At 49.5% G+C, this 27,592-nt stretch overlaps 1 protein-coding gene across 4 annotated transcripts in view; it reads right to left on the bottom strand.

Moving 5' to 3' along the window:
* The window catches only part of SKIC2 (SKI2 subunit of superkiller complex), a 107,425-nt gene that overhangs the window by 51,379 nt on the left and 28,454 nt on the right, over window positions 1–27,592 (bottom strand). For all 4 annotated transcript variants that reach the window (XM_085862494.1, XM_085862495.1, XM_085862493.1 and 1 more), the window contains one exon: window positions 22,333–22,466. In XM_085862494.1, coding sequence (XP_085718620.1) covers window positions 22,333–22,466 — 134 coding nt within the window. The remainder of the gene's footprint in view (window positions 1–22,332; window positions 22,467–27,592) is intronic.

Genomic DNA, 27,592 nt, shown 5'->3' on the forward strand with positions numbered 1-27,592 from the left:
ATTGGGCACAATCCTGGACAGGTCGTCACTCCGACACAGGATACCAGCAAGCTGGCACTCGTTTTGCTGACCTCGGAAGGATGACAGGCAGAGTCAACCCCACCTGGTACTAACTCAACAGCTGAGCAGGATTTGAACTCAGGATTCTCGGATCCCAAACCCAACAACCTAACTATTAAGCCATCACTAGGTATTTTAATTTCAAGTCAATCGGATGAAAACTGATGATTTTAGAAATTTGAGAAAGTTGTTGACCTTTGGCTGAGGTTGACATTTTTCCCTCAAAATCAAAAGGCTCCTTGCTTATGACCAACACGACCATGCGGTGAAATTTCATGAAGATCGGTTTAAAATTGTGACCTGGAGGTGATTGACATATAAACAGACAGCATCACAGACAGGTCGGGTCAGGTATGGGAGCATGCGCCAGAGCAGCGCGTCGCTGCGCCACTTTCAGCTGGTACTTCAGGGGCCTCTATCTAGCCATCCCCCAGGCAGATGCCTGGCCCATCCCCATCTCTGTGAGATGCCGATCACAACTACATCATCCTGTTTGTGGCCTTACTCAACTACATCATCCTGTTTGTGGCATTACTCAACTACATCATCCTGTTTGTGGCCTCACTCAACTATATCATCCTGTTTGTGGCCTTACTCAACTATATCATCCTGTTTGTGGCCTTACTCAACTACATCATCCTGTTTGTGGCATTACTCAACTATATCATCCTATTTGTGGCCTTACTCAACTATATCATCCAGTCTGTGGCCTTACTCAACTACATCATCCTGTTTGTGGCCTTACTCAACTACATCATCCTGTTTGTGGCCTTACTCAACTACATCATCCTGTTTGTGGCCTTACTCAACGACATCATCCTGTTTGTGGCCTTACTCAACTACATCATACTGTTTGTGGCCTTACTCAACTACATCATACTGTTTGTGGCCTTACTCAACTATATCATACTGTTTGTAGCCTTAGTCAACTATATCATATTGTTTGTGGCCTTACTGAAACTATCATACTGTTTGTGGCCTTACTCAACGATATCATACTGTTTGTGGCCTTACTCAACAATATCATACTGTTTGTGGCCTTACTCAACTACATCATACTGTTTGTGGCCTTACTCAACTATATCATACTGTTTGTAGCCTTAGTCAACTATATCATATTGTTTGTGGCCTTACTGAAACTATCATACTGTTTGTGGCCTTACTCAACGATATCATACTGTTTGTGGCCTTACTCAACTACATCATCCTGTTTGTGGCCGAAGTCAACTATATCATGCGGTTTGTGGCCTTACTCAACTATATCATCCTGTTTGTGTCCTGACTCAACTATATCATCCTGTTTATGGCCTTACTCAACTACATCATACTGTTTGTGGCCATACTCAACTACATCATCCTGTTTGTGGCCTTACTCAACTACATCATCCTGTTTGTGGCCTTACTCAACGATATCATCCTGTTTGTGGCCTTACTCAACCATATCATACTGTTTGTGGCCTTACTCAACTATACCATACTGTTTGAGGCCTTACTCAACTATATCATCCTGTTTGTGGCCTTACTCAACTACATCGTACTGTTTGTGGCCATACTCAACTACATCATCCTGTTTGTGGCCTTACTCAACTACATCATCCTGTTTGTGGCCTTACTCAACTACATCATCCTGTTTGTGGCCTTACTCAACTACATCATCATGTTTGTGGCCTTACTCAACTATATCATACTGTTTGTGGCCTTATTCAACTACATCATACTGTTTGTGGCCTTACTCAACGATATCATACTGTTTGTGGCCTTACTCAACCATATCATACTGTTTGTGGCCTTACTCAACTATACCATACTGTTTGTGGCCTTACTCAACTATATTGTTGCGGATTCGCGCCCGCCGGCGTGCGGACGGCCACGTAACTCGAATCGCGGCACGTCGCCCACCGGACGGACAATCCAGTCGTGACCCTCTCGGACTAACGCCGGGAACCAGTCACGGGTGGACCTTTCGGTCTCACCGCGATCGAGCCAATCAGCCCCCGCGTGGGATAGGGTTGCTCGCCAAATTCGACCTACCTAAGTACCCACGCGGAGGGTAGACAGGGCGATCGCACCTCGCCGCAGGTCGACTTCGGACACGGGCCACTTAAGCGACCCGTTCCGTACTATCGGGATAACCGAGCGGTGTTATCGTCGACCTCGACGGTTCGATTAATTAATTATCGGGCGTATTCAGCCCACTACCAACCCTTTACGTGAAGCAAGATGAGGATTCAAAGAAAGAAATGACGAAGCGAAGCGGGAAACAGTTCAACACAAAGCACATTTATTCGCGGCACACGGGAAGCACACATATTCAATTCCACCAAAAGCACACAGAAAAGAAAAACACAATTCAATTCACACAAAAAGCAAATGAGACAATGCAGATCTACTACCGATTACGCGAGCACACGGCAACACTTATACAATTTTACTTCACAGACGGCGCCGACAACACATACCCAAAACCAAGGAAAAGAATACCCTCAAGGATGAGGCGGGCCTGAGGCCGAGACCGGGTCGGGCCTACCCGTCTGGTGATGAGACGCGGAGCGGCGATGGTGCCTCAACTCCGCGGGCCTCGCGGGCAGTGTCTGGTAGGGGGTGGGAAAGGGGCCCCCTTGGTCGCACTATCTCAGCGCGGGGGGAAACAGGAGGGGGTTGCTGATGCTCGGGGTATAGAGGATTTTTATTGTCCCGCGACGAGCGTCTCCACCTCGGCCAGGTCGCGCTGTCGGCCTCCCTGGGGTGCAGCTCCCTGCACGACGCGAGCACCCCCTCGTCTGCCCTCTCCGCCTCTCCACAGCTCCGTCCCCTCCGTTCCGACTCCAACGCACACGACGACCAGCTCCTTCTTGCCAACTCCACCGCCCGCGAAGTCTTGACTCTCTGTTCCCTCTCGACTCTCCTACTCTCCTGGACTGACGAACACGGTCACTTATATCAGCCCCGTGGCTTCGCCCTCTCATCTTTGACCCCCTCCCTTCGACCTTTCACCTCGCTCCCCATTGGCCCGAGAAAAAGTGGGCGTGAAGGCTTTTTGATCCATAAATTTGCATACATCGATCGCCCTCCAACGCCCTGGAGGCGGGGCCAAATCGCCCCTCGCTCACCGATTGGACGGCAAAAAGTGGGCGTGTGTCGTTTTTGATCCGTTTTTGAAGCACAAAATCCGTGATTTTGTACACGCTGTTCGGCGCGCGCCCTGCACGAGTCCAACACCGGTACGCAAGAACAGGCGGCGCAAGAACGGTGGCGATGCGACGGTTGCGAGGTGTGACGTGAAGGTCGTGGCGGTTGTGGTGAAGCGGCGTTGTGGTTGGTGGTGGTAACAATGGCGGTTGGTCCAAATTAAAGATAGTAAAAGAAAAACGGCTATCCTGAAGTCGCAGCACGCATAAATGACATGTATTCCCACTAGACAACGGGTTTGGGCCTAACTACACATGTACTTACCGAGATACCTCACCTAAGGGACCTGAATGGTGGTTTGCGAATTTGGTAACCACAACACTACCCCCTCCCCTTTTTACAGACTCGTCCCGAGTCGTCAAATTTTCGTGTGCCATCATGTGTAGTTTTCCCCTAGTACATTTTACCTACGGATCCCTGAGTGCGACATTCATGGTATTCGTGTCCCCAAAATAAATAACCTGAGGGCTGCGTAACTATCTAAACAAACTCACTCACACGGACGACTTAAATAAAATTGCCGGCGCTAGACAGACATGCCGGGGGGCGCACTCATATTTACAGTACATCTTAACCTTAACTTACAAATTTTACACTAAACCATGGCCCAGGATCATTGAACTCTGCAAAAGAAAGCAGTTAGCAGGGAGCCAGGCTGCCCGCATGCAGTCTCTGGCTCAAAACAATGCAGGTGACAGGGAACGTGGCTGGCTGCTCACACGCAGTCCAAGGCCTTCCCTTTTGAACTGAACGCAGTGAACCACAACGGTGCATGGGCTGCACAAACGCAGTCTCCGTGCCAGCTCAAGTGGCACACGCAATGAACACAACGAATGGATGGATGAATGGATGGACGCAAACACGGTGCACGGGCCGCCACTGCAGGCCCGTGTTGTAGCTGCCAACAGGGCAGTTCTCGCAGCTTGCAAACTGTTGCCTTACGGATCCTGGCGCACATGGAAATGAACAGGGGGGGGGGGGCAAAGCAAAAATTGAACGGGGCTGGTGAACGTGGGCAGTGGGCATGGCATGGCAAAGGTGAGCAGGCAAACACAGCCCGCAGAAGAAGGCCGCTGCAGGCAAACACAGCCGGCAGACGAACTGGCCGGAACAGGCCTTGAAGCACCACAGCTGCAGATGATCCGGCCGGCACAGGCCTTGCAGCAAAACAACAGCTGCCGATGAAGTGGGCCGGCACAGGCCTTGAGGAAAAACAGCCAGCCGGCAGATGAAGTGGGCCGGCACGAGCCAGCCGGCAGACGATCCAGCCGGCACAGGCCTTGCAGCACAGCAGCTGCAGATGAAGCTGGCCAGCCTTTGCCGTTCAGTGGAGGTTGGTGGAGGGAGTGCGGTGGTGCTGGCCACTTGGAAGTCGGGCTCGGACCTACCTACCTGTCTCCCTCCCACCTATCGCCTTTGCCTGTCACTGTACATACCCACTCCCTTAATTTGTGAAAAAGCCAATTTAGCCCCAACTTTTTTTTTTTGTTTGTTTTTATTTTTACTCCCCCACTATAAATCGTCCCCTTACCCCCTTTATCGTCTTTGTTCGGCTAACCTATCCTGTCACCTAGCCTACTCCCAACCCCTACGTTCCCTTCCCGGAGGGGAACAAGGGAGAGCTAGCGTCCTGTGCCGAGGCCCAACGAAGCCTCAGAATGGCCTCCCCAGAGATCGGCGATCTAACCCAAAGTGGGTCCAGCGGCCCACAACGAGAGCGAGGGGATGGATGGTGCGGAGGGGTACATCTCCTAATCTACCCTATCCATTTAACTGTTAAACTACCACGGGGCTTTCAACAAGCGCCTCTCGCTTAAACTATTGGTTCTAACAACCCAGATTCCCGTCGCCTGTGTTGGTGTCCTCACAATTTCGGGCCTCACCCCCCAATTTTCTCTCCGTGCCCTCACACGGTCTCCTGGCTGGGACACGTGGCTCCCTTTGGCAGGCACGACCCTCTGCCGATTCTCCCGCTATGGCACCCCCGGGCACTACACTGCCTCCGAGCCTACCAGCTCCCTAACACCGGGGAGTGCCCCCCATGGCACCTCCCCTGAAACGCACACGTGGCAGGCCGGCCTCCCGGGCCCCTTTCCGAGGGTCACCCGTGCCCACAACACTGCCCACGCGGCTTATGGCGCCCCGGGCCCCCGCACCAAGCAGGCGCACCCGTGCCCACTACTCTATCCCGGCCCCCCATGGGCCCATGACCTACCGCGGCCGACCAGCCTGGTGCCCGGGGTACCCACTCAGCGATACTCACCTTTCGCAGCCACGCTCCCAAGCCCGTCAACAGGGCTCCTGCACCCCTCCAAATGGGTCTCGAGCCTACTTTCCCACCAACAGCAAAACGACCTCCATTTTTCAATTTGACTAACCCAGCTAACTCACTCTACACTGACCCGGGGTCCCTTGGGCGGGAGTCACTCCTCCCCCCAATCACTCATCGCACCATGCATTCCCCATTCACTCCATACACACAGACCCGCTGGCCTCACTCACTCACCATGTACTCACCTCACAACTCACCAACTCTTCAACACACACACCGCAGAACTCTGCCATCCTTCTAACTACCTCCCCTTACTAACTCGTGCTCCCACGTCGTCCCTTACACTATAGCACATTCCTTTTAACCTACGTAGCTAAGCTACGTCCCCGATACACACTCACAAGTCTGTCCATGTCCTCCAAATCAAAAAAAAATTATTTTATTTCCCAACCTAAAGCTCATCTAAATCCCTCTACCTAATCCATTCCACGGACTCCATGAGGACTTACCCCTGCCCCATGAAGTCGGTCTAACTAAGCTAACCCTTCCCCCTAACTAGTTTCCATCCTGTGCCCAGGTAAGGGGGTCTTCCCTCCTTGCCCAGGAATCCTGTGCACCCGAAAGTGAGGCTTGCTGTTTTTTTTTTTTTTCATGCGCAGCACCTGCGCGGCAACTCAGAGCTCGCGCACTTTGCACCTGCCCGTGACGTCATGCAGCTGCACGTGTTCCTCGTCCCTCCTTGGACGGTACCATCCGGCAGAGATACCCCTCCTGCCGGATTCCAACCCCACGTGCAGCCATGGCGTCACCGTGCGCATAAAAAAAACAAGCCCCACGTCTCGAGGGGTTCCCCACGCGAACACATGTGCTTTGCCCGTTGGAGCTTAACACACACGATCGCGTGGAGAACCCGTCCGGTCCAAATCCATTTACCTGCCTAAACTTTGTCCGTCCGCGGGATCGGCAAATCCACCGCGTGCGTTTCCGGACCGGGACTTCACTCTCGCAAGCGAGCACGTGGCGGTCTCGTGCGTTGCACAGCACGAACCTCGTGCTCACTGCTGGGTGAACCCGGCACGGTCCCCGAAACAACTACAGCCGCTACCCGGCTTTCTCTCCTCTGTCGCCGTCTCCGTCTCCATTCCACACACGCATACCTGCGTGTTACGACGCACACAGTCCACACCATCACATTCACACCGGGAGACGCGGCTGCGTGCTCCCGCATGCCAACCGACATCTCCCTCACATACCGCTCTCTCACACACACGGTCTCCCTTGCATACGGCCGTTCACTCACGCGTGCCTCACTACTCACACAAACCATACTACTTACACACGCGGGGGCACTCACCCGCGGTGCCTCATCCACACTCCGTGCCTCACTCACACACGCGGGGGCACTCACCCGCGGTTCCTCACTCACACTGGCCGTTTCACTCACACACACGGCCTCACTCACACACGGTGCCTCACCCACGCATGGCGTGCTGGGAAGCACGTACTCTGGCTCCATCGCCACCACACCACTCACACACGGGGTCGCTTCCACACACGGGGACGCACTCACACCTTGCACCACACACACAGGGACAACCACACTGGGGATTCGTGTCCCCACAAGGGTCTCCGGGGCCTCTATACCCCCCAAGCTCTCCGTGCACCTGTCCACAGCACTCGTCCCCTCAACCTCGCAAAGTGTGGTGAATTAACGTGAATCAAGGGACATGACGCGGGATCACATGTTGTGCGTCTCGCGTATAAGGGGAGGTCTCTGCGGCACGAGTGGATTGTCCCCGGGGCATTGCTATTGACATCGGCTGTCCACTTGATGCTCGTTAACTGAAGGTGCTCATTGACTGGTGAGAATGGAGATTATATCGAACTCCGTGCTTACGCGGATTAGTCTGCAATGGTTAACTGCACATGTATACGTTTCTGCTTATGTACTCCTAGCTGAACCTGTATTTCCTGGTGTGTCCACAGAAGCGGCTCCAATCAAATGGAATAAAGCCTAAACTCTGAAGGTTCATCTCTCGCTCTCATTTCAATTTATTCCATTTGATTTTCTCGGCTCTCTCAACCAAAGATGGACAAGATCTACAAACCAGAGAGGTTCGACGCAGACCCAAACACGACTGACGCAGAAATGAAATGGTCACATTGGTTCTGCTCCTTCTCACACTATCTGACCATCATCGCGGAGGGAGCTGACAAATTTGCCGCTCTCGTGAATCATGTCTCGCCCGGCGTGTACAGGCTCTTCTCGGGGTGCGACACTTACGAAGCAGCGATTGACGTACTGCAGGCGCTCTACGTGAAGCCCAAGAACGAGGTATACATACGACATCTTCTCAACACACGCAAGCAAGCAGCCGGGGAGACAATCGATCAGTTCCTGCAAGCTCTGAATCAGCTGGGAAAAGACTGCAGCTTCCGGGCCGTAGCGCCGAGGAACACCGAAAGGAAGCGACACGGGAGGCATTCATCCAAGGACTCAGATCAGCCCACATACGGCAACGCTTACTAGAGAAAGCGCAACCCACTCTTGACAAGGTAGTCGATCAGGCTCGAGCGATGGATACGGCTCAGCAGCAATCTGAGTCATTTGGGACACCGATGCTGCTCATGAACGCTGCTACGATGGGAACCCAAGGAACCCCACTGGCACAGACACAGCCAGACATGAGGGATGGAGAAACACCCGAGGAGCCGGATACCCAGACCTCGTCAAACTCCTCAGCAACTGCTCCGGTCGGTAAATGCTTCTTTTGTGGGTACAAAAGGCATCCTCGTCAATAATGTCCAGCCAGAGATGCCACATGCATGAATTGCGACAAGAAAGGGCATTATGCCAGGGTATGTAAATCTACTCCAAGGAGGAATAAACCCACTTCTGCGGCTCTCTACTCGCAAAATAAATTGACTGCAGCCTCCCCGGGGAATCTATCCAAGGCTATCATCAACGTGCGAATTAACGGGCATATGGCTGAGGCACTGATTGATACCGGTAGCTCTGAAAGTTTCGTCAACAGCTCGCTAGTGAAGGGCAGGAAATGGGTAATCCACCCGACTGACAATACGGTATGCATGGCCGCCACCTCACTACAATCCCGCGTACGAGGGTACTGCAATGTTGAATTGGACGTAAAAGGGTACACGCATCGGGATGTAAAGGTGCTGGTGCTTCGTGATTTGTGCGCAGACGTAATTCTGGGTCATAATGTCCTCAAGCAGCACACGAGCATCGAAATACCCTTTGGAGGAAGCAAGCCTCGTCTAATTTTAAATGCGCTGACCACCGCGGAGGTGACGTCCCCCAGCTGTTCGCTAACTTGTCGCCGGTCTGCAAACCGATAGCGATCAAATCGCGGCGATATACCACTGCTGACATGAATTTCATCACTTCAGAAACCAAGCGATTACTGGAGGAGGGAATTATAGAACCGAGCGATTCGCCATGGCGCGCACAGGTGTTAGTGACCAGCAGTCAGAACCATAAGAGACGGATGGTTGTCGATTATTCCCAAACGGTCAATCGCTTCACCCAACTCGACGCCTACCCCCTGCCGCGCATAGATGAGATGGTCGAACGCGTGGCCAATTATAAGGTATTCAGTACCATCGACTTGCGAAGCGCCTATCATCAAATTCCCATCCGAGAGGAAGACAAACCGTACACTGCATTCCAGGCAGGGCGGCGCCTCTACCAGTTCAGAAGGATACCATTCGGTGTCACGAATGGAGTAGCTTGCTTCCAACGGGTTATGGACGACATCATCTCAGATGAAAACCTCGAAGACACTTTTGTTTACGTGGATAATGTCACAGTGTGCGGTAGGGATCAGAGGGAACATGATAGGAATCTGGACAGATTCTTGAGCATTGCTGGAAAATATAATCTGACTCTCAACTACGAGAAATGCGTATTCTCGGCAAGGTCAATTGACCTTCTCGGCTACACGATAGCCAACGGCACAATTAAGCCTGATCCTGAGCGATTGCGCCCGCTCCGTGAGCTTCCACCACCTCAGGACTTGCAGACAATGCGCCGGGTGATCGGGATGTTCGCTTACTATGCAAGATGGATTTCGCAATACTCCGAGAAAATATATCCCCTAGTGCATTGCAAAAACTTTCCACCAGATGCCGCTGTCGTGAAAGCTTTCCACGATCTCAAGGATGATATCAGTAAGTCCGTGGTTTTATCGATCGACAGCTCGGTGCCCTTCGTGGTGGAGACCGACGCTTCAAATCACGCCATAGCTGCAACACTTAATCAGTCTGGGCGGCCGGTCGCTTTCTTCTCGAGAACTCTCTCTAGAAGCGAGCAGAGACACTCGGCAATAGAGAAGGAGGCGTACGCCATCGTCGAAGCGCTGCGTAAATGGAGACATTATTTACTGGGAAACCACTTCACGCTCGTTACGGACCAACGATCCGTGGCTTTCATGTTTGATGGGAAAAATAACGGGAAAATTAAGAATGAAAAAATTATGAGATGGCGGATAGACCTAGCCTGCTACAGGTACGACATTGTTTACCGGCCCGGGAAGGAAAACCCTGCTGCAGATACCTTCTCCCGGGTCTACAGTTCGGCAACAATCAGTCAGGCTTTGCAAGACCTCCATGTGTCTCTGTGCCACCCAGGGGTAACCAGGATGGCACATTTCGTACGCAGACAAAATCTTCCCTATTCTGTTGAAGATATTAAACAAATGAATGCTTCATGCCCTGTTTGTGCTGAACTAAAACCCAGATTCTTTGGCGCGGCATCTGGCAGACTGATCAAGGCTACTTCCCCCTTCGAGAGACTAAACATCGACTTCAAAGGGCCCCTGCCCACCGAGACAGACAACAGATACATATTCACCGTTGTTGATGAATATTCAAGGTTCCCTTTCGCGTTTCCGTGCTCGGATATGACCTCGGGCACTGTCGTAAAATGTCTCTCTGACGTCTTCGCTATGTTTGGGAGACCTTCGTACATACATTCAGACAGAGGGCCGTGTTTCATGTCGGCCGGGCTAAAACAATTCCTATTAGAGCACGGCATAGCAACTAGTCGAACGACGGGTTACAACCCACAGGGAAACGGGCAGGTGGAAAGGTATAATGGAGTTATTTGGAAAGCCATAACTCTGGCGCTGAAATCGAGAGGACTGGGCCCCGAGCGATGGGAGGTTGCTCTTCCTGACGCAATGAATTCCATACGCTCTTTGCTCTGCACGTCCACAAATGCCACTCCTCACGAACGTATGTTTACTCACCAACGACGTTATGTTGACAGTCAAACGGTGCCCAACTGGCTGACCCACCCCGGTACAGTGTTCATGAAACGCCCGGTACGACAAAGCAAGTATGAACCGCTGGTGGAGGGGTCGAACTCATTGACACTAATCCAGAGTATGCTCATGTCAGGCTCCCGGATGGCAGGGAGACCACTGTGTCGGTTCGCCATCTGGCTCCCGCCGGTACTCCTCCCGCCGGTACACCACCTCCTGGCTCTCCTCCTTCTGACATTTCCCCCCAGGAACTCCGCCAGGCGACGGGGCTGCCGTGTTCCCCCGAGAGCGATCGAGGAGTCATCCCCGGCACAAGTCGAGGCTCACCAAGAGGATCGGGAGTCTCCCTCAAGTGAAACTGCCGTTTACTCCCGGAGAGGTCGACGAATAAGGCCCCCTCGACGACTCAATCTGTAAAGGGGATTATCGGCATTCTCGCTGCTCATGCTCCTATATGCCCATTATATCATATATCGATGCTCATTTCCATGCTCCTACAACTCAAAATAATCACTGCTTGGCATGTATGCTTCTGTAGATCAATTAGTCCGCGTTGCTTGAAATGTATACTCCTATAGTGCTAAAGCAATCATGGTGTGTAAGATGGGCCCCTAGTTACATTTTAAAGGTGAGGAGAATGTGGTGAATTAACGTGAATCAAGGGACATGACGCGGGATCACATGTTGTGCGTCTCGCGTATAAGGGGAGGTCTCTGCGGCACGAGTGGATTGTCCCCGGGGCATTGCTATTGACATCGGCTGTCCACTTGATGCTCGTTAACTGAAGGTGCTCATTGACTGGTGAGAATGGAGATTATATCGAACTCCGTGCTTACGCGGATTAGTCTGCAATGGTTAACTGCACATGTATACGTTTCTGCTTATGTACTCCTAGCTGAACCTGTATTTCCTGGTGTGTCCACAGAAGCGGCTCCAATCAAATGGAATAAAGCCTAAACTCTGAAGGTTCATCTCTCGCTCTCATTTCACAAAGCACGACCGAACTCACCTGGTCGCGACTCGCCTCAAGGGGGCATACTCCCTCCCCTCGTTCCTGGAGGAGGCCATCCAGGTGCTCGCACTGGGTCTCCACACGCTCCGCGAGCTCACCCCCATTATCCTCCACTACCTCCGTGTGTGTGTGTGTGCGTCACTTACCCCGTCCTCACCGTGCAGTCTCTCCTCTATCGTTCCCTTCCCGGCTACCGTCACTGCCAACTCTTCACCCTTTACCTCCCTTGTCTCCACTATTATTTCCGTTGTCGTCACCTCGTGTCTCGTCTCACACGTTTTGGTCTCCCCATTTAATTTTTCCCTTTTGGTCACCGTCGATTCCTCTGTCACGACCCTCGCCCAACACGCCCCCCGAATTATTTTTTTACCCGCCTCCACCGCGGGCCTGTCAGCCGTTGCACCCCCTTCCAGCTCGTTTGCTTCCACACGTGGAGTCGCCATTCTCAGCTCCCCGGTCACGGCCTTCATGCCCGCCTGCAGGCTTCGGCCCATGTTCTGCGTCTCACCCCGCAGCTTTTTCGTTTCTTCCTTCATTTGCTGTGTATTCGCATCCATCTTTTCGTTCATGCTTTTTATTCCGTTTATAAATTCAGTTGTGTTTGCATCCATCTTTTCGTTCATGCCTTTCATTTCGTTTTTCATATTCGCATCCATTTTTTCGATCATTTCCGCATTCATCTTTTCGTTCATTGCCGCCAGCATGGCGCATAGCTGGGCCATGTCGGATGCACTCAGCTGAGCCGTTTCGGCAAAGGTTGGGGAAGGGTTTTGGTGGAGAGGGGGGGAGGTGTCATACACCGCAGCCGCTGCCGCACCTATTTCGGGCTCTGGGTTCAGTTGGGCGAGTCCGTGTTCCTGTACAACCAACATTTCCTGCACGGGGATTTCATCCTGGACCATGGATTCTACACATTCTACATCCATTTCTAATACCCCCGGCTCCCGCTCGCCTTGAGACGCCATCTTGCTTCTCTTAAAGGGTTAATTTCGCTCGCTCGTAATTTGGAGGGAATCGGGGGTCGCTTCTCTCACCCCTGGACCGATTCCCGTGAATTTAGCCGGAGACAGGAGAGCCCGTTTTCCTGTTCTCCGATACCAGTGCCGCGAGGAGGGCGATGAATTTGTATCGCACGACCTGACACCAGTGTTGCAGATTCGCGCCCGCCGGCGTGCGGACGGCCACGTAACTCGAATCGCGGCACGTCGCCCACCGGACAGACAATCCAGTCGTGACCCTCTCGGACTAACGCCGGGAACCAGTCACGGGTGGACCTTTCGGTCTCACCGCGATCGAGCCAATCAGCCCCCGCGTGGGATAGGGTTGCTCGCCAAATTCGACCTACCTAAGTACCCACGCGGAGGGTAGACCGGGCGATCGCACCTCGCCGCAGGTCGACTTCGGACACGGGCCACTTAAGCGACCCGTTCTGTACTATCGGGATAACCGAGCGGTGTTATCGTCGACCTCGACGGTTCGATTAATTATCGGGCGTATTCAGCCCACTACCAACCCTTTACGTGAAGCAAGATGAGGATTCAAAGAAAGAAATGACGAAGCGAAGCGGGAAACAGTTCAACACAAAGCACATTTATTCGCGGCACACGGGAAGCACACATATTCAATTCCACCAAAAGCACACAGAAAAGAAAAACACAATTCAATTCACACAAAAAGCAAATGAGACAATGCAGATCTACTACCGATTACGCGAGCACACGGCAACACTTATACAATTTTACTTCACAGACGGAGCCGACAACACATACCCAAAACCAAGGAAAAGAATACCCTCAAGGATGAGGCTGGCCTGAGGCCGAGACCGGGTCGGGCCTACCCGTCTGGTGATGAGACGCGGAGCGGTGATGGTGCCTCAACTCCGCGGGCCTCGCGGGCAGTGTCTGGTAAGGGGTGGGAAAGGGGCCCCCTTGGTCGCACTATCTCAGCGCGGGGGGAAACAGGAGGGGGTTGCTGATGCTCGGGGTATAGAGGATTTTTATTGTCCCGCGACGAGCGTCTCCACCTCGGCCAGGACGCGCTGTCGGCCTCCCTGGGGTGCAGCTCCCTGCACGACGCGAGCACCCCCTCGTCTGCCCTCTCCGCCTCTCCACAGCTCCGTCCCCTCCGTTCCGACTCCAACGCACACGACGACCAGCTCCTTCTTGCCAACTCCACCGCCCGCGAAGTCTTGACTCTCTGTTCCCTCTCGACTCTCCTACTCTCCTGGACTGACGAACACGGTCACTTATATCAGCCCCGTGGCTTCGCCCTCTCATCTTTGACCCCCTCCCTTCGACCTTTCACCTCGCTCCCCATTGGCCCGAGAAAAAGTGGGCGTGAAGGCTTTTTGATACATAAATTTGCATATATCGATCGCCCTCCAACGCCCTGGAGGCGGGGCCAAATCGCCCCTCGCTCACCGATTGGACGGCAAAAAGTGGGCGTGTGTCGTTTTTGATCCGTTTTTGAAGCACAAAATCCGTGATTTTGTACACGCTGTTCGGCGCGCGCCCTGCACGAGTCCAACACCGGTACCCACAGGCGGCGCAAGAACGGTGGCGATGCGACGGTTGCGAGGTGTGACGTGAAGGTCGTGGCGGTTGTGGTGAAGCGGCGTTGTGGTTGGTGGTGGTAACAATGGCGGTTGGTCCAAATTAAAGATAGTAAAAGAAAAACGGCTATCCTGAAGAGTCGCAGCACGCATAAATGACATGTATTCCCACTAGACAACGGGTTTGGGCCTAACTACACATGTACTTACCGAGATACCTCACCTAAGGGACCTGAATGGTGGTTTGCGAATTTGGTAACCACAACAATATCATCCTGTTTGTGGCCTTACTCAACTACATCATACTGTTTGTGGCCATACTCAACTACATCATCCTGTTTGTGGCCTTACTCAACTACATCATCCTGTTTGTGGCCTTACTCAACTACATCATCCTGTTTGTGGCCTTACTCAACTACATCATCCTGTTTGTGGCCTTACTCAACGACATCATCCTGTTTGTGGCATTACTCAACTATATCATACTGTTTGTGGCCTTACTCAACTACATCATACTGTTTGTGGCCTTACTCAACTACATCATCCTGTTTGTGGCCTTACTCAACTACATCATCCTGTTTGTGGCCTTACTCAACTACATCATCCTGTTTGTGGCATTACTCAACTACATCATCCTGTTTGTGGCATTACTCAACTATATCATCCTGTTTGTGGCCTTACTGAACTATAATCATGCTGTTTGCAGATTGGGCTTGATGCATGGTATTCCGGATAGGACAATTGATGGACGGACAGATGCACGCAGGCAGAGACAGATGCAGGTAGGCATGCCAAGACCGAGCTCCTTTTATATGCTCAATTTAATATTTTTAAATTATTTAAGATATGTTTCACCAATCCAAGTTTCAGTCATTATGCCTTCAGGATGAAACTAATATTCTGATTATGTATTTTCAGGTAATCCAGTGATGTCGTAAGATGGCTGATGTGTACAAAAGAAAACGGTCGACACAACGTCCAGGTTGAGAGATGAATTTTATGATGGAGATGAGGAATTTCTCCAGAAATCGCCACAAAACCACCCTAAATGCAGAAATGGCTCCACCAATAAAAAAACAAAATGTTGCACAGAAGGCAAAGCCATTAAAGCCTAAGTCACATTTGCTCTACGGCTAGGATATGGCCGGCCGCCGTACCCCCCCTGAATTGACAGAAACGTGCGGCGGCCGCAGAGTTTCTGAGGTGGCCTCAGGGTGCCCGACGCCATATGGCTATTTTTTTACAGGCCGTAGGGGTCTCCATTGAATTATAGCGCAGAGTTATAACTTTTTTCTTTTCTTCGTTGGCCGTACCAATTCGACAAGCCAAGCTGTGACGTAGATGTGTTCCACGTCGACCTACGTAGGGCGTACGGTGGGCTTGCGTTATTCGTGCGGCTGCCGTAGGCTCTTATCAATGAAAAATGAATTTTGCCAACCCCCAAAAATTTACGGTGGCCGGACTATTTCCACGGTCGCCGTAGGGTAGTCCTAAGGCATCCCTGCGTTCAACGTAAGGTGGCCTTGCGGTCTGTGTGACTACCTGCGGGCAACGCAGGTTCGACGCATGGTTCCCCTATGCCCGACGTGCGTCCTACGTACGGCCTCCGTGGCAGTCTGCGTCGACCGTGCGTCCACCGTGCGCTACCGCTAGAGATCGGAGTATAGGTGTTTGCCAATACTCCGAACTGGTATATTCATTTGTATATATTATAGTTATAGTATATTCAGTTATATATACTGGTATATTCCAAACTGTTATATTTTTATTTCAGTAAAAAAATAACTGGTATATACGAGGTGTGTTCAAAAAGTATCCAACCTTAATTTTTCATGCGTAAACAAATGAAGCTAGGGAGGCGTGGTTTGGTGCACGCATGTAGGCGATCCTAATTCGTATGCGTGAATATTTTCCCACCTGCAGAAGCTGTCAGTCGCCGACAGACCGCCGATGAGTGAGGAAGTGTAAGTGAGCACCGTCGGATTTTCGTTTTTGACAAAATGATGGAAAAATTTAAACAACGCTACTGCATCAAATTTTGTGTAAAGCTTGGTGATTCCCAAGTGGAAACGATGCGCAAGATTCAACAGGCCTTCGGGAACGAAGCATTGGGCACCACACAGATAAAAGAGTGGTACAACTGCTTCAAAGATGGTCGCACATCAGTGGAAAGTGAAGCACGTTCTGGTAGACCCTCAACATCCCGAAATGAGATCGTCATTGACCAAGTGAGGACCCTGCTGATGCAGGATACTACCAAGAGGTACTGCGTCACCTTCATGACGCTGTGCGATGCAAACGGCCGGACCTGTGGGCAGCAGTCAATTGGCAGCTCCATCACAATAACACACCCACCTATTCTTCACATTTGATACAGAGTTTCCTGGCCAAACACAACACACCTGTGCTTCGTCAGGCTCCCTACTCTCCCGACATGACTCCGTCTTCTTCTGGCTTTTGGCTTTTTCTTCTGACTTCTGGCTTTTCCCCCCCAAGCTGAAAATGCCCCTGAAAGGGACCAGATTTCAGTCCAGAGAAGACATCATGCGGAATGCGACGAACCAGCTGCGCGCCATCCCAAAAGAGGCGTTCCAGCGCTGCTTCCAACAGTGGCAGAACCGTTGGGAGAAGTGTGTGACAGCCCAAAGGGACTACTTTGAAGGAGATTCGTGTAAGTTTGTTGTATCTGGATACGAGTATTTTTTATGAACAAAGCTTGGATACTTTTTGAACACACCTCGTATCCCCACTCGTTACCGTCCATCTGGCCGCACGTTCGCCTTAGGGCCCCCCTGTGGTCGCCTTGCGGGCACCTTGAGGCTACCTTGCGTCTGCCTTGAAAATTCTATGGCCGCCGCAGGGATGCCCTAAGGTCACCGTGCGACATCAAATCAAAGACCGTACGGCACCCCCACGTTTTCGGTCTCCACGATTTATAAATACGCCGTGCGGCTCCCCGAAAAATAAAAACATATGTGACTGCTACATTGTGTGACCATGGAAATACTGCGGCCGCCCTATAATTGCTAGTGGCCGTAGATTTTGTAGACCCTACGGCCGCCGTGCCAAATGTGACTTAGGCCTAACTGAGCCGAATGTTGATGCAGCCAGTTTTCGTACTGACAGTGGTCCACCATGGAGAATTCTGTGCCAATCAACAGATATCATTGATTTTAAGAGCACATGCCAAATTTGTGAAAAACAGAGACAAAAAAGAAAATCACAAGTTCAGTTTCATTGAAACGTCTGACGGACAATATTCAGTTTTGGAGGAAGTGCGAGAACTGGAGGACAGTGTGACGCTACATTGCATTCAGGGTGATGGTAAACAATGTATTGAACATGGTCGTACACGACTTCAGGTGCCATGAGTAATGCATGAAAACATACTTGAAACAGTCCGGTACACAGCAACAAAGTGACCCAAGCATTCTGAGTAATAATGGCTTGGAATGGCTGATAACCTACATCGATTACAAACTGTCTCATGACAAAGACGCTATAATTTTCTGAAGTGTGCTCCATTTTAAATGCAGAGATTGGTTGTTGTAAAATGATATGCTGAACATGAGCTGTAGATCCTCTATCCTGAAGAAACGATTGAATGAATACTTCATCAGCCATGGTGAAAAGGTCATGATAGTTTCACAAAAAGGACAGCTCATCAACGATATGCTCCTCCAGCATGTGTTCGTTATCTCCTGTCCAAAGATGCACAGAAGAATAAAATGATGAAGATGAATGCAGTGCAGAAGAGAGTGGTGATGAAACTCCTTGCTCTGATGCCGCAGACATCGACTGTGAAAAGAAAATGATTGTGTCCCATTCAGCCAAAATGATACAGAGATTATACCAAATGATACATTCCAACATGGAAGTCTTTCATCGCCAACGCAAAAAATAAAGCAGCGTTGCAAAGGCACCGAACTGAAAAGTGGTGCAAACATCCTGAAATGGTCCCTCGAGATGTGCAGCTTATCCTTGGAGACCTCTCCAGTGAATGTAATCATTCAAGGAATGGATCGCAAGCCCAACCAGATTTGTTATGCGAATCGCATGAGGAAGCAGATACACGTATCTTGGCACATCTAGCATCCTGTGTGCAGCACTACGACTACTCACATGCTGTGATACAAGCCATGGACACTGACATTCTGGTGATGGCTATGTTCCATGGTGTGCATATTCCGGTATGGAAGAACCCTGGGTGCAGAAGGGGCTGACATGCATACCTCGTCACCAGATTGCGAGACAACTGGCTCAACAGATGCGGTGGATGTCTAGCTGTCAGTTGGTAGTCCAATTATCTCAATATATTATATAAAGAGATTTCAATGGAATAATAGGTGCAATAGTCAATACTGTTTTTCGCTAACCCTAACCCTAACACTAACAATACAAATCGCGCGCTTTTCTGTCGTAATTTTATATTCCAATTCGTGGCGAGATTTTAATCTTGGTATATTCTCCCGATACCAAATATAATTTAGAGGGGTTCGAACATCCCACTCCTGACACCAATGTGACGTCCACGGGACTTGAACAGTCCCGCCAACGTAGAATGAGCTGAAACGATGGAGGCGGTTTATTTATTTATAACCCAAACATGGCGGTTCTAATCGCTCTACCGCAAACGGGACGAGGAAGGTGGCACGAGTCACTTTTCACTGAGTTGATGATGTTTATTTGTTTTTACTATTAACCAGAAATAACAAGACTCGGCAAGAAAAGGGATCCGGGGCGATTCGACGGGATGGTGTGGGATCGGGCGTGGGGAAAAACACAGACAATGCCAATGAATATACAGATCTCAAACCCTCTAAGGCGCCAAGCACACACACACACACACACACACACACACACACACACACACACACACACACACACACACACACACACACACACACACACACACACACACACACACAACGTAGCTATTTCTGGTGGTCAGGCTGGACCGTGGTGTGGACGCAACTGTCCCTGGATCGGCGTCGGACGAGCTGGCCTTTCTCTCGTCGGGGGGGGGGGCAGGAGAAACCGTGGTGCTGTCGACCTCCTGGTCCTGGCTCAAGTCCGCTCACAGCCGCCAGGGAACCAGTTCTGGCGCCAAATTGCGAGCAGGAGAGGGAGGCAGGTCCGCCCGCCTTTCGACCCCGTACTCCGAGTCAGCAGAACCCCAGAGCCAACCAAGGTGAGGCACGAGGCTCAGCAAGGCTCCAAGACACGATGAAGAACACGATCGAATCAGCACAACAACAAGCACGCTCTCCGCACAACAGCCTCCACACCAAAAAAACCACGATCTTTTTGTCCCGATCTTCTTCCTCTTCCTTTACGACCCCGAACAGAACCTTTTTATCCTCCTGTCCTCGTCACTTCCAATCGAGCCGTTTATTGGCCCACCGCCGTCGCCTTCTGCCAATCGTGATCACGGGGCGGAGCCATCCGCTGCACTGTCCTGTGACGTCACGGCCAGCCTCCAGGGACTACTAAAAGGGGTTTACGGAGACACACTTACCCTATCCCGTGTCCCTATCTAATTACGTGACAATTATCATTTCCCCCTTGAAGAAATGAACATTTACTAGACAACTTATCACCACTGAATTGCTACTTATTACATCGAGATCCTGGTAAACTCGAACAGCATGGCATACCTAATTAAACATCCTAATTACCCTTTGAATGCATACCCCCCCCCCTCAAACGTAACAATACATTCCCTGCCACAAGTCACGGAGATTGTCAATTTAGGGTACCCATTCTTCTACTATAAATGGATGAGGTGTGTGTGTGTGTGTGTGTGTGTGTGTGTGTGTGTGTGTGTGTGTATGTATGTGTGTGTGTGTGTGTATGTGTGTGTATGTATGTGTGTGTGTGTGTGTGTGTGTGTGTGTGTGTGTGTGTGTCTGTGTGTGTGTGTGTGTGTGTGTGTGTGTGTGTGTGTGTGTGTGTGTGTGTGTGTGTGTGTGTGTGTGTGTGTGTGTGTGTGTGTGCGCGCGCGCGTCATACTTTTTGTATATTAATTATGTACGGCTATTCATTCATTACGCACTATCGAAATTTACCTTTTGACCCTTCAGACTGCTGAGACATTTTCGAATTTTATAGATCCTTTAAGACCCCTAAGACCCCAAAAGACACTGAACACCCCGAGGACCCAAAAGTCCCAAAAAGTTTCCGAAGACCGAAAAGTCCCAGAGAATCCAAAAGTCCCAAAGGTCCATGAGAATCCAAAAGTCCCAAAATGTTCTCAAAAGTCCCCGAGGACCCAAAAGTCCTAAAAAGTCCCTGAGGACCCAAAAGTCCCCAAGGACCCAAAAGTCCTTGCAGATACAGAAGACCCAAAAGTCTCAGTGGACTCAAAAGACCCAAAGGCCCCAAAGATTCTATATCCTGTCGACCCTTTAAGACTCAACTATACGCCAAAAAAAATCCGTTAGAATTCCAATGTTAAGGAATATAAAACAGCTTAATACATCCTTCTACTATGGCACGGCATTCTAATTACAAAACATAAAACAAAAACAATGATAACATTGTAGCATAGCCGATATTAATTAACACTAATGATATTTACAGCAATAATAAGAATAGTGGTATTATATGGCAATAATAATAACGAACATGCAATGCCCATGCAGGCCCCAAGCACATCTGGGCTTGATGAAACAGAAAGGCAAGCTAATGCTCAAGCAGTAGATCAGGTGGGTATGCAACAAGGCCGTGAAGACCAATGAAAATTTGGTCTCTCAGACCAACGGGCCCGCTCGTAAAATAACATTTTTTGGAGATTTTGTAAGAGATATGGCAGAGCAGGCCACGTGATTATCCATCTAGAATCTCGATGCACCAATCTAACAAAAACTGAGGTCTGCTTTCCACTAAACTATGTCGAGTCCATTCTCCAAAGCCGGCTCTGGATCCCTGACTATAACCTCCATCCATCACAGATGGCGGTGGTAATAATGACTTCTCAATCAAAAGTTGATACAGGTGCAGCTTCATAAGACAGTTTGTACCCCTTCTTGTTCTTCTTCTTCTTTTGTATGCAGCACATGGCTTCAGGAAGCACCATTTGCTGGGGTCACAGCTGTGTTGCTGATGCAGTGCCCTCTGCCGGTTAGGGTAGGAATTTGTAATTTGTTCATGGTGCCGGTGATAACTCACCTCTTCGCGTCGGACACCGTGGGATCTTTAATGTCCACCGTCTAATGCCTGCAGAAGGGATGCCAGGTTTAACATCCCTCCGAGGGACGGCACATTAATTGATGAACCACTCTGCCTGTTAAACACCAGGATGACAGTTTATAGCCGGGTCAGGATTCAAACCCAGGTTAGGCAGGTCAATGGTGAGTGTGCATACCTCTGGGTTATCTTGCCAGCTCAGCACACCTTTGTCAACTTTCATTTAACAAAATATGTCGTTCAAAAATACCTGGTTCCGAGATTTGACCCCAGATTACTTGGTTCGGGGGTCTAACCCTGGATTACCCGTTTCCTAATCTTGATGGGGTCTAATTTATTTGAGAACAAACTACTGTTCTGGTGCAGTACTCAGAGGGAGATGTGCATGTTGGTTTCCTATCATTTCAGCTAAGAGATCAAACGGTGTACGTTTTCACAGCGAGGCCTTTAAACCAGCAGTTCCAAGGGGCATCAACTGAAGTTGAAATTGATGAAGAGTAAATGCTAGGGCGCAGAATGGGGTTGATGGGATGCTGGGATTGGTGACCAAAATGTTCTCAGAACAAGGCAATCATTGGTCGAAGAAAGACGAATGATTTTTTTAAAATTAAAATATGTTACAAGCGCCGATTGGACTATCGAGAGAGTCTGGTTCCAAGAGTGTTTATTACACAACAAATGATATCAAGATGTGACAGATGTGATGGGCCAAATGGCTTCGTTTGTGAAGGATGCATAATGACGTGGATCAATCGACCCCTCATGAACTACTCACGGTAGCCAAAGGTTGTCGAGCACCTTGTACCACATCATTTGATTGGCTTGACTTCAGCATGACCTCAAAGTCTCCATCAGCGCCGACGTGTAGGAGGTCGAAGTCTTCATCAAGGGGGTCTTGTTTGGACAAATCTGTAACAGTCACAACAGCTGTTTGTGTGATGAGTTTCCAAGAGGGCAATCGACATAGTTTTCACTTCATAAAATCACACGGACGTGTAACCGGGCACGGGCGTAGGCCACCAACGAAGTCTATTCCATACTGTATTTGCTCTTACAACAATCCCAAAACGTTCTGCATGGGACATGAGATTGCCAAGGAACTCTCGTGAGACAGGAGTGTGTGTTTGGACAGGTAATGCTATCGGAAAGGTTTTGTTCCCCTTAATGGGGTTTGTTGGACATATTCCCTGTAGCAATATTACACGAGTTCCCTTCCAAGGAACTTTGATGCAGGAGCAGGCCATGAGGCCCATCAAGCCTGTACGATAATTGCCAATCTACAGTTGTTTGTAAATGCTCTATCTTTTTAAATGCTGAGTATCAAGCAAGGAAGCAGCACATACCATTTTAAAAATCTTTGGCAAGACTCAACCAGGATCAGAATTGAATGGTCGACCTCCCCAGACTCAGAGTGGATCCTCTAAACATAACACCACATTAACAAGGAAATTCGATGCACGAGGAGGCCATTTTTCTCATCATACCTATGTCAACATCAGATTAAGCAAACCCATCAAGCTGACATAATTTAATTGGGGGGGATGAGGGATGAGGGATGAGGAATATCATGAGTGTTAGGAATAAAAATGTGGAATATATTTTTCCTCCAACTTTTTTTTTTTAGGGTGGGCGGTGTTTAGGAGTGGGTAGTGGGCGAAGGTGGTTTTAATGTGAAGAATACACAACACTGATCACACACCACCCCTTGACAACACCCTCTCACAGATGCACACAATCACCCAACCACACTCAAGCTAACTAAAAGTCCTGCCAATATCCCTACACCCCTCGATCTCCAATGTTTCCAGGTACCTATCTAATTCCAATTTAAACTCATCCACTGTTTCTGCTGCCACTACCTTTCCAGGGAGACCATTCAATGCATTAACTACTCTCTGAGTGAAAGACCCTGACCTTAGAACCTTCTTATAAGAAGAGTTCCCTTCCAAGAAGCTTTGACGCAGGAGGAGACCATTGGGTCCATCAAAACCTGCACGATTACCACCACCTTATGGTTGTTTGTCCATGCTCTATCCTTTTAAATGTTGAGCATCAGCTGAGGACGCAGAACGTCCATTCTTAAAAGTCTTCAGTGTGACTCGGCCGGGGTTCGAACTGCTGACTTCGCAAACTCAGAGTGGACATTCGAACCATTACACCACCGAGGCTGGTAGTGCTCTTCTTTACTCTCAGGATATGGCCTTGTTGTTGTTGTTACAGCCTGAATATAAAATGGATTGCATTAAAAAAAAAAATGTCACCAACGAACACAAAATACTCCATAATGACAAAGTGAAAAAAATGTTTTTAGAATTTTTTACAAATTAGTAAAAAGCTGAAATGTCTAGTGTCAATAAGTATTCAACCCCTTCGCTATGGCACTCTAAATTGAGCTAAGGTGCATCCAATTTCCTTCCATCATCCTTGAGACGTCTCGACAACCTGATCGGAGTCCACTTGTGGGCAATTAAATTGATTGGACATGATTTCGAAAGAAACAAACCTTTCTATCTAAGGTCCCACAGTTGACAGTACATGTCAGAGTAGAAACTCCACCATGAATTCCAAGGAACTGTCCATAGAACTCGAAGATAGAATTGTGAGGAGGCATAGATCTGGGGAAGGGTATAAAACGATTTGAAGAGTGTTGAAAGTTCCCAAGAACATAGTGAGCTCCATCATTAGGAAATGGAAAGAATATGGAACGACCCAGACTCTTCATAGAGCTGGCCATCTGACCAACCTGGCAAGAAGGACCTTGGTCACGGAGGTGAGCAAGAACCCAATGACAAACCTGACAGAACAACAGAGTTCCTTGGCTGAGATGGGAGAACCTGCCAGAAGGACAACAGTATCTGCAGCACTTCACAAATCTAGGCTTCATGGGAGAATGACCAAACAGAAGCCACTCCTGAGAAAAAGTCACATAACAGCATGTCTGGAGTTTGCAAAAAAAAAAAAAAAAAAAAGGCATGTGAAAGACTGAGAGCACAAGGCAAGAGATTCTGTGGTCTGATGAGATGAAAATTTAACTCTTTGGCCTGATGAGATGAAAATTTAACTCTTTGGCCTGAATGGAAAGCACGACGTCTGGTGGAAACCGAGCACAGCTCATCACCCATCGAACACCATCCCTACCGTGAAGCATGTTGGTGGCACAATCATGCTATGGGGATACTTTTCAGCAGCAGGGACTGGAAGACTGCAAGGATAGAGGTAACAATGAATGGAACCAAATATAGGCAAATCCTCGAGAACCTTCTTCAGAATGCAAAAGACCTTCAATTGCAACAAAGATTTACATTCCAACAAGACAATGACCCCAAGCATACAGCCAATGCAACAGTGGAATGGCTTCAGAACAAGAATGTGAAAGTCCTTGAGTGGCCCAGCCAAAGCCCAGACTTGAGTCCCACCGAGAATCTGTGGAAAGACTTGAAGATCGCTGTTCACCGACGCCCTCCATCCAACTTGACGGAGGACAACGGAGCTTGAGAAAATCTGAAAGAACGAATGGGAGAAAATCTCCAAATCCAGATGTGTAAAGCTGATAGAAACATACCCAAGAGCACTCGAAGCTGTGATCACTGCCAATGGCTCTTCCACAAAGAATCGACTCAGGGGGTTGATTACTTTTTGACGCAAGGACATTTCAGCGATTAATTTTTAATTAATTAGTAAAAATTTCTAAAAACATGTTTTCACTTTGTCATTATGGGGTATTTTGTGTAGATCTGTGACAAAAAATATCAACTTAATCCATTTTAAATTCAGGCTGAAACGCAACATGTGAAAAAGGGGTGTGTGAATACTTTATGAAAGCACTGCAGCTAAGTCCCGCTCGGCCCGGAATCAATCTAGTAGCCCTGCGCTGAACCCCCTCTATGGCAGCTTTGTCCTTCCAGATGTGGTGACCAAAATTGCACAAACTAGAGCATCACTCGGGAGAGTGCATACCTTCACCAGACTGAACAGTTTACGTTTTATATCCCACCGATAGGCTGGACCTGGATCCAGAACTCCAAAATCGAATCGGCTTATTCTTGTCACCAACCAACGAATCCACCTCATTTCGTCACAACTCGTCCACAACGTTTTGAGGCATCATGCTATACATCGTTTTTGGCCCCATCTCTCAATGGTGAAGAATCACTTCAAAAATGACAAAAATTCTCGAATCTGGCTCCGGCATCGGATCTTCACAAAAATTGAGTCGAATCAATTCCTCCTCGTCACACACCCAACCTGTCCACCAAGTTTTGTCCGAACTCAACCATAACCTTTTGAGATATCCTTCTCACAGACAAACAAACAGGTGTGAAAACATAACCACTTTCCACCTTCGGTGGCAGAGGTAAACATTCGAGACGAGCAAATTCCGAAGTGATGGGATTCCGTATACAAGGAAACACAAGCAAATCAGGCACAGGTGGAGGTCATTCAGACCATCATGCCTGCGCGACATCAACACCACACTAATTTATCAACACGAGATCCAAAGAATAAAATGCAAAACTTATTTATTTTTAAAGTGTTTTTGTGGGGTTTTATTAATTTGTTTATTTAAAGTTGTTATTTGTGCAATATATATATATATATATATATATATATATATATATATATATATACATATATACATATATACATATATACATATATACATATATACATATATACATATATACATATATATATATATTGTTGCGGATTCGTGCCCGCCGGCGTGCGAGCGGCCATGTAACTCAAATCGCGGCACGTCGCCCACCGGACGGACAATTCCGTCGTGACCCTCTCGGACTAACGCCGGGAACTAGTCACGGGTGGGCCTTTCGGCCTCACCACGATCGTGCCAATCGGCCCCCCGCGTGGGATAGGGTTGCTCGCCAAATTCGACCTACCTAAGTACCCACACGGAGGGTAGACCGGGCGATCGCACCTCGCCGCAGGTCGACTTCGGACACGGGCCACTTTAAGCGACCCGTTCCGTACTATCGGGATAACCGAGCGGTGTTATCGTCAACCTCGACGGTTCGATTAATTATTGGGCGTATTTAGCCCACGACCAACCCTTTACGTGAAGTAAGATGGAGATTCAATAAAAGAAAAGACGAAGCGAAACGGGAAAAACAGTTCAACATAAAGCACATTTATTCCGCGGCAAACGGAAAGCACACATATACAATTACCACAATTATGCACCAAAAGCAAATGTAAAAGTAACACGACAATTCTGCACAAAAAGCAAATGCAACAAAAGAGACACAATGCAGATCTACTACCGACTACGCGAGCACACGGCAACACTTACACAGTTTTACTTCACAGACGGCGCCGACAACACATATACTCCAAAGGAAAAGGAAAAGGGGCCACCCTCATCGACAAGGGGGGCAGACAGGCCTGGGGCCGAGACCGCGTCGAGCCTACCCGTCTGGTGATGAGCCGCAAAATGGCGGCGGCGCCCCGACTCCGCGGGCCTCGCTGGCCCTGCCTGGAATGGGGTGGGAACGGGGCCCCCTTCTCACACTATCTCAGCGCGGGGGGAAACAGGGGGGGGGTTGTTGATGCTAGGGGGAAAGAGGATATCTGGCTGGCTTGGGTCCCGCGACGAGCGACGCCACTGCGACCTCGATCGCGTTCCCGGCCTCCCCTCTCCGCAGCTCCCCGACTCTGACACGAGCGCCGACCTCCACAAAGATTCTTGGCTTCTCCAGCCTCTCCGGACCCCGACAGACACTCTCTCGACTGATTTCGCCGCCGCCACAACTTTCCAACTCTTTCCTCTTCTCAACTCTTCAACTCTTCCCAACTCTTTTCTCTGACTGAATTGATTTGCTCCGCGCTCGGCGCTTTATAGTGCGACAGGAGAAACCATATGCAGATTTTTGGATCAGGAATGGCTCGGGGGCGGAGCCACGCTCCCCATTGGACAGAGGAAAAGTGGGCGTGAATCATTCTTGATCCGCGAATCTGCATATAGCGATTATACTCCGACGCGCCTGGAGGCGGGGCCAAATCGCCCCAGGCTCGCTGAT

Source organism: Eptatretus burgeri, chromosome 17 (assembly GCF_056783735.1).
Source record: "Eptatretus burgeri isolate ZD-2024b chromosome 17, Ebu_testis_v1, whole genome shotgun sequence".
Taxonomy (NCBI): domain Eukaryota; kingdom Metazoa; phylum Chordata; class Myxini; order Myxiniformes; family Myxinidae; genus Eptatretus; species Eptatretus burgeri.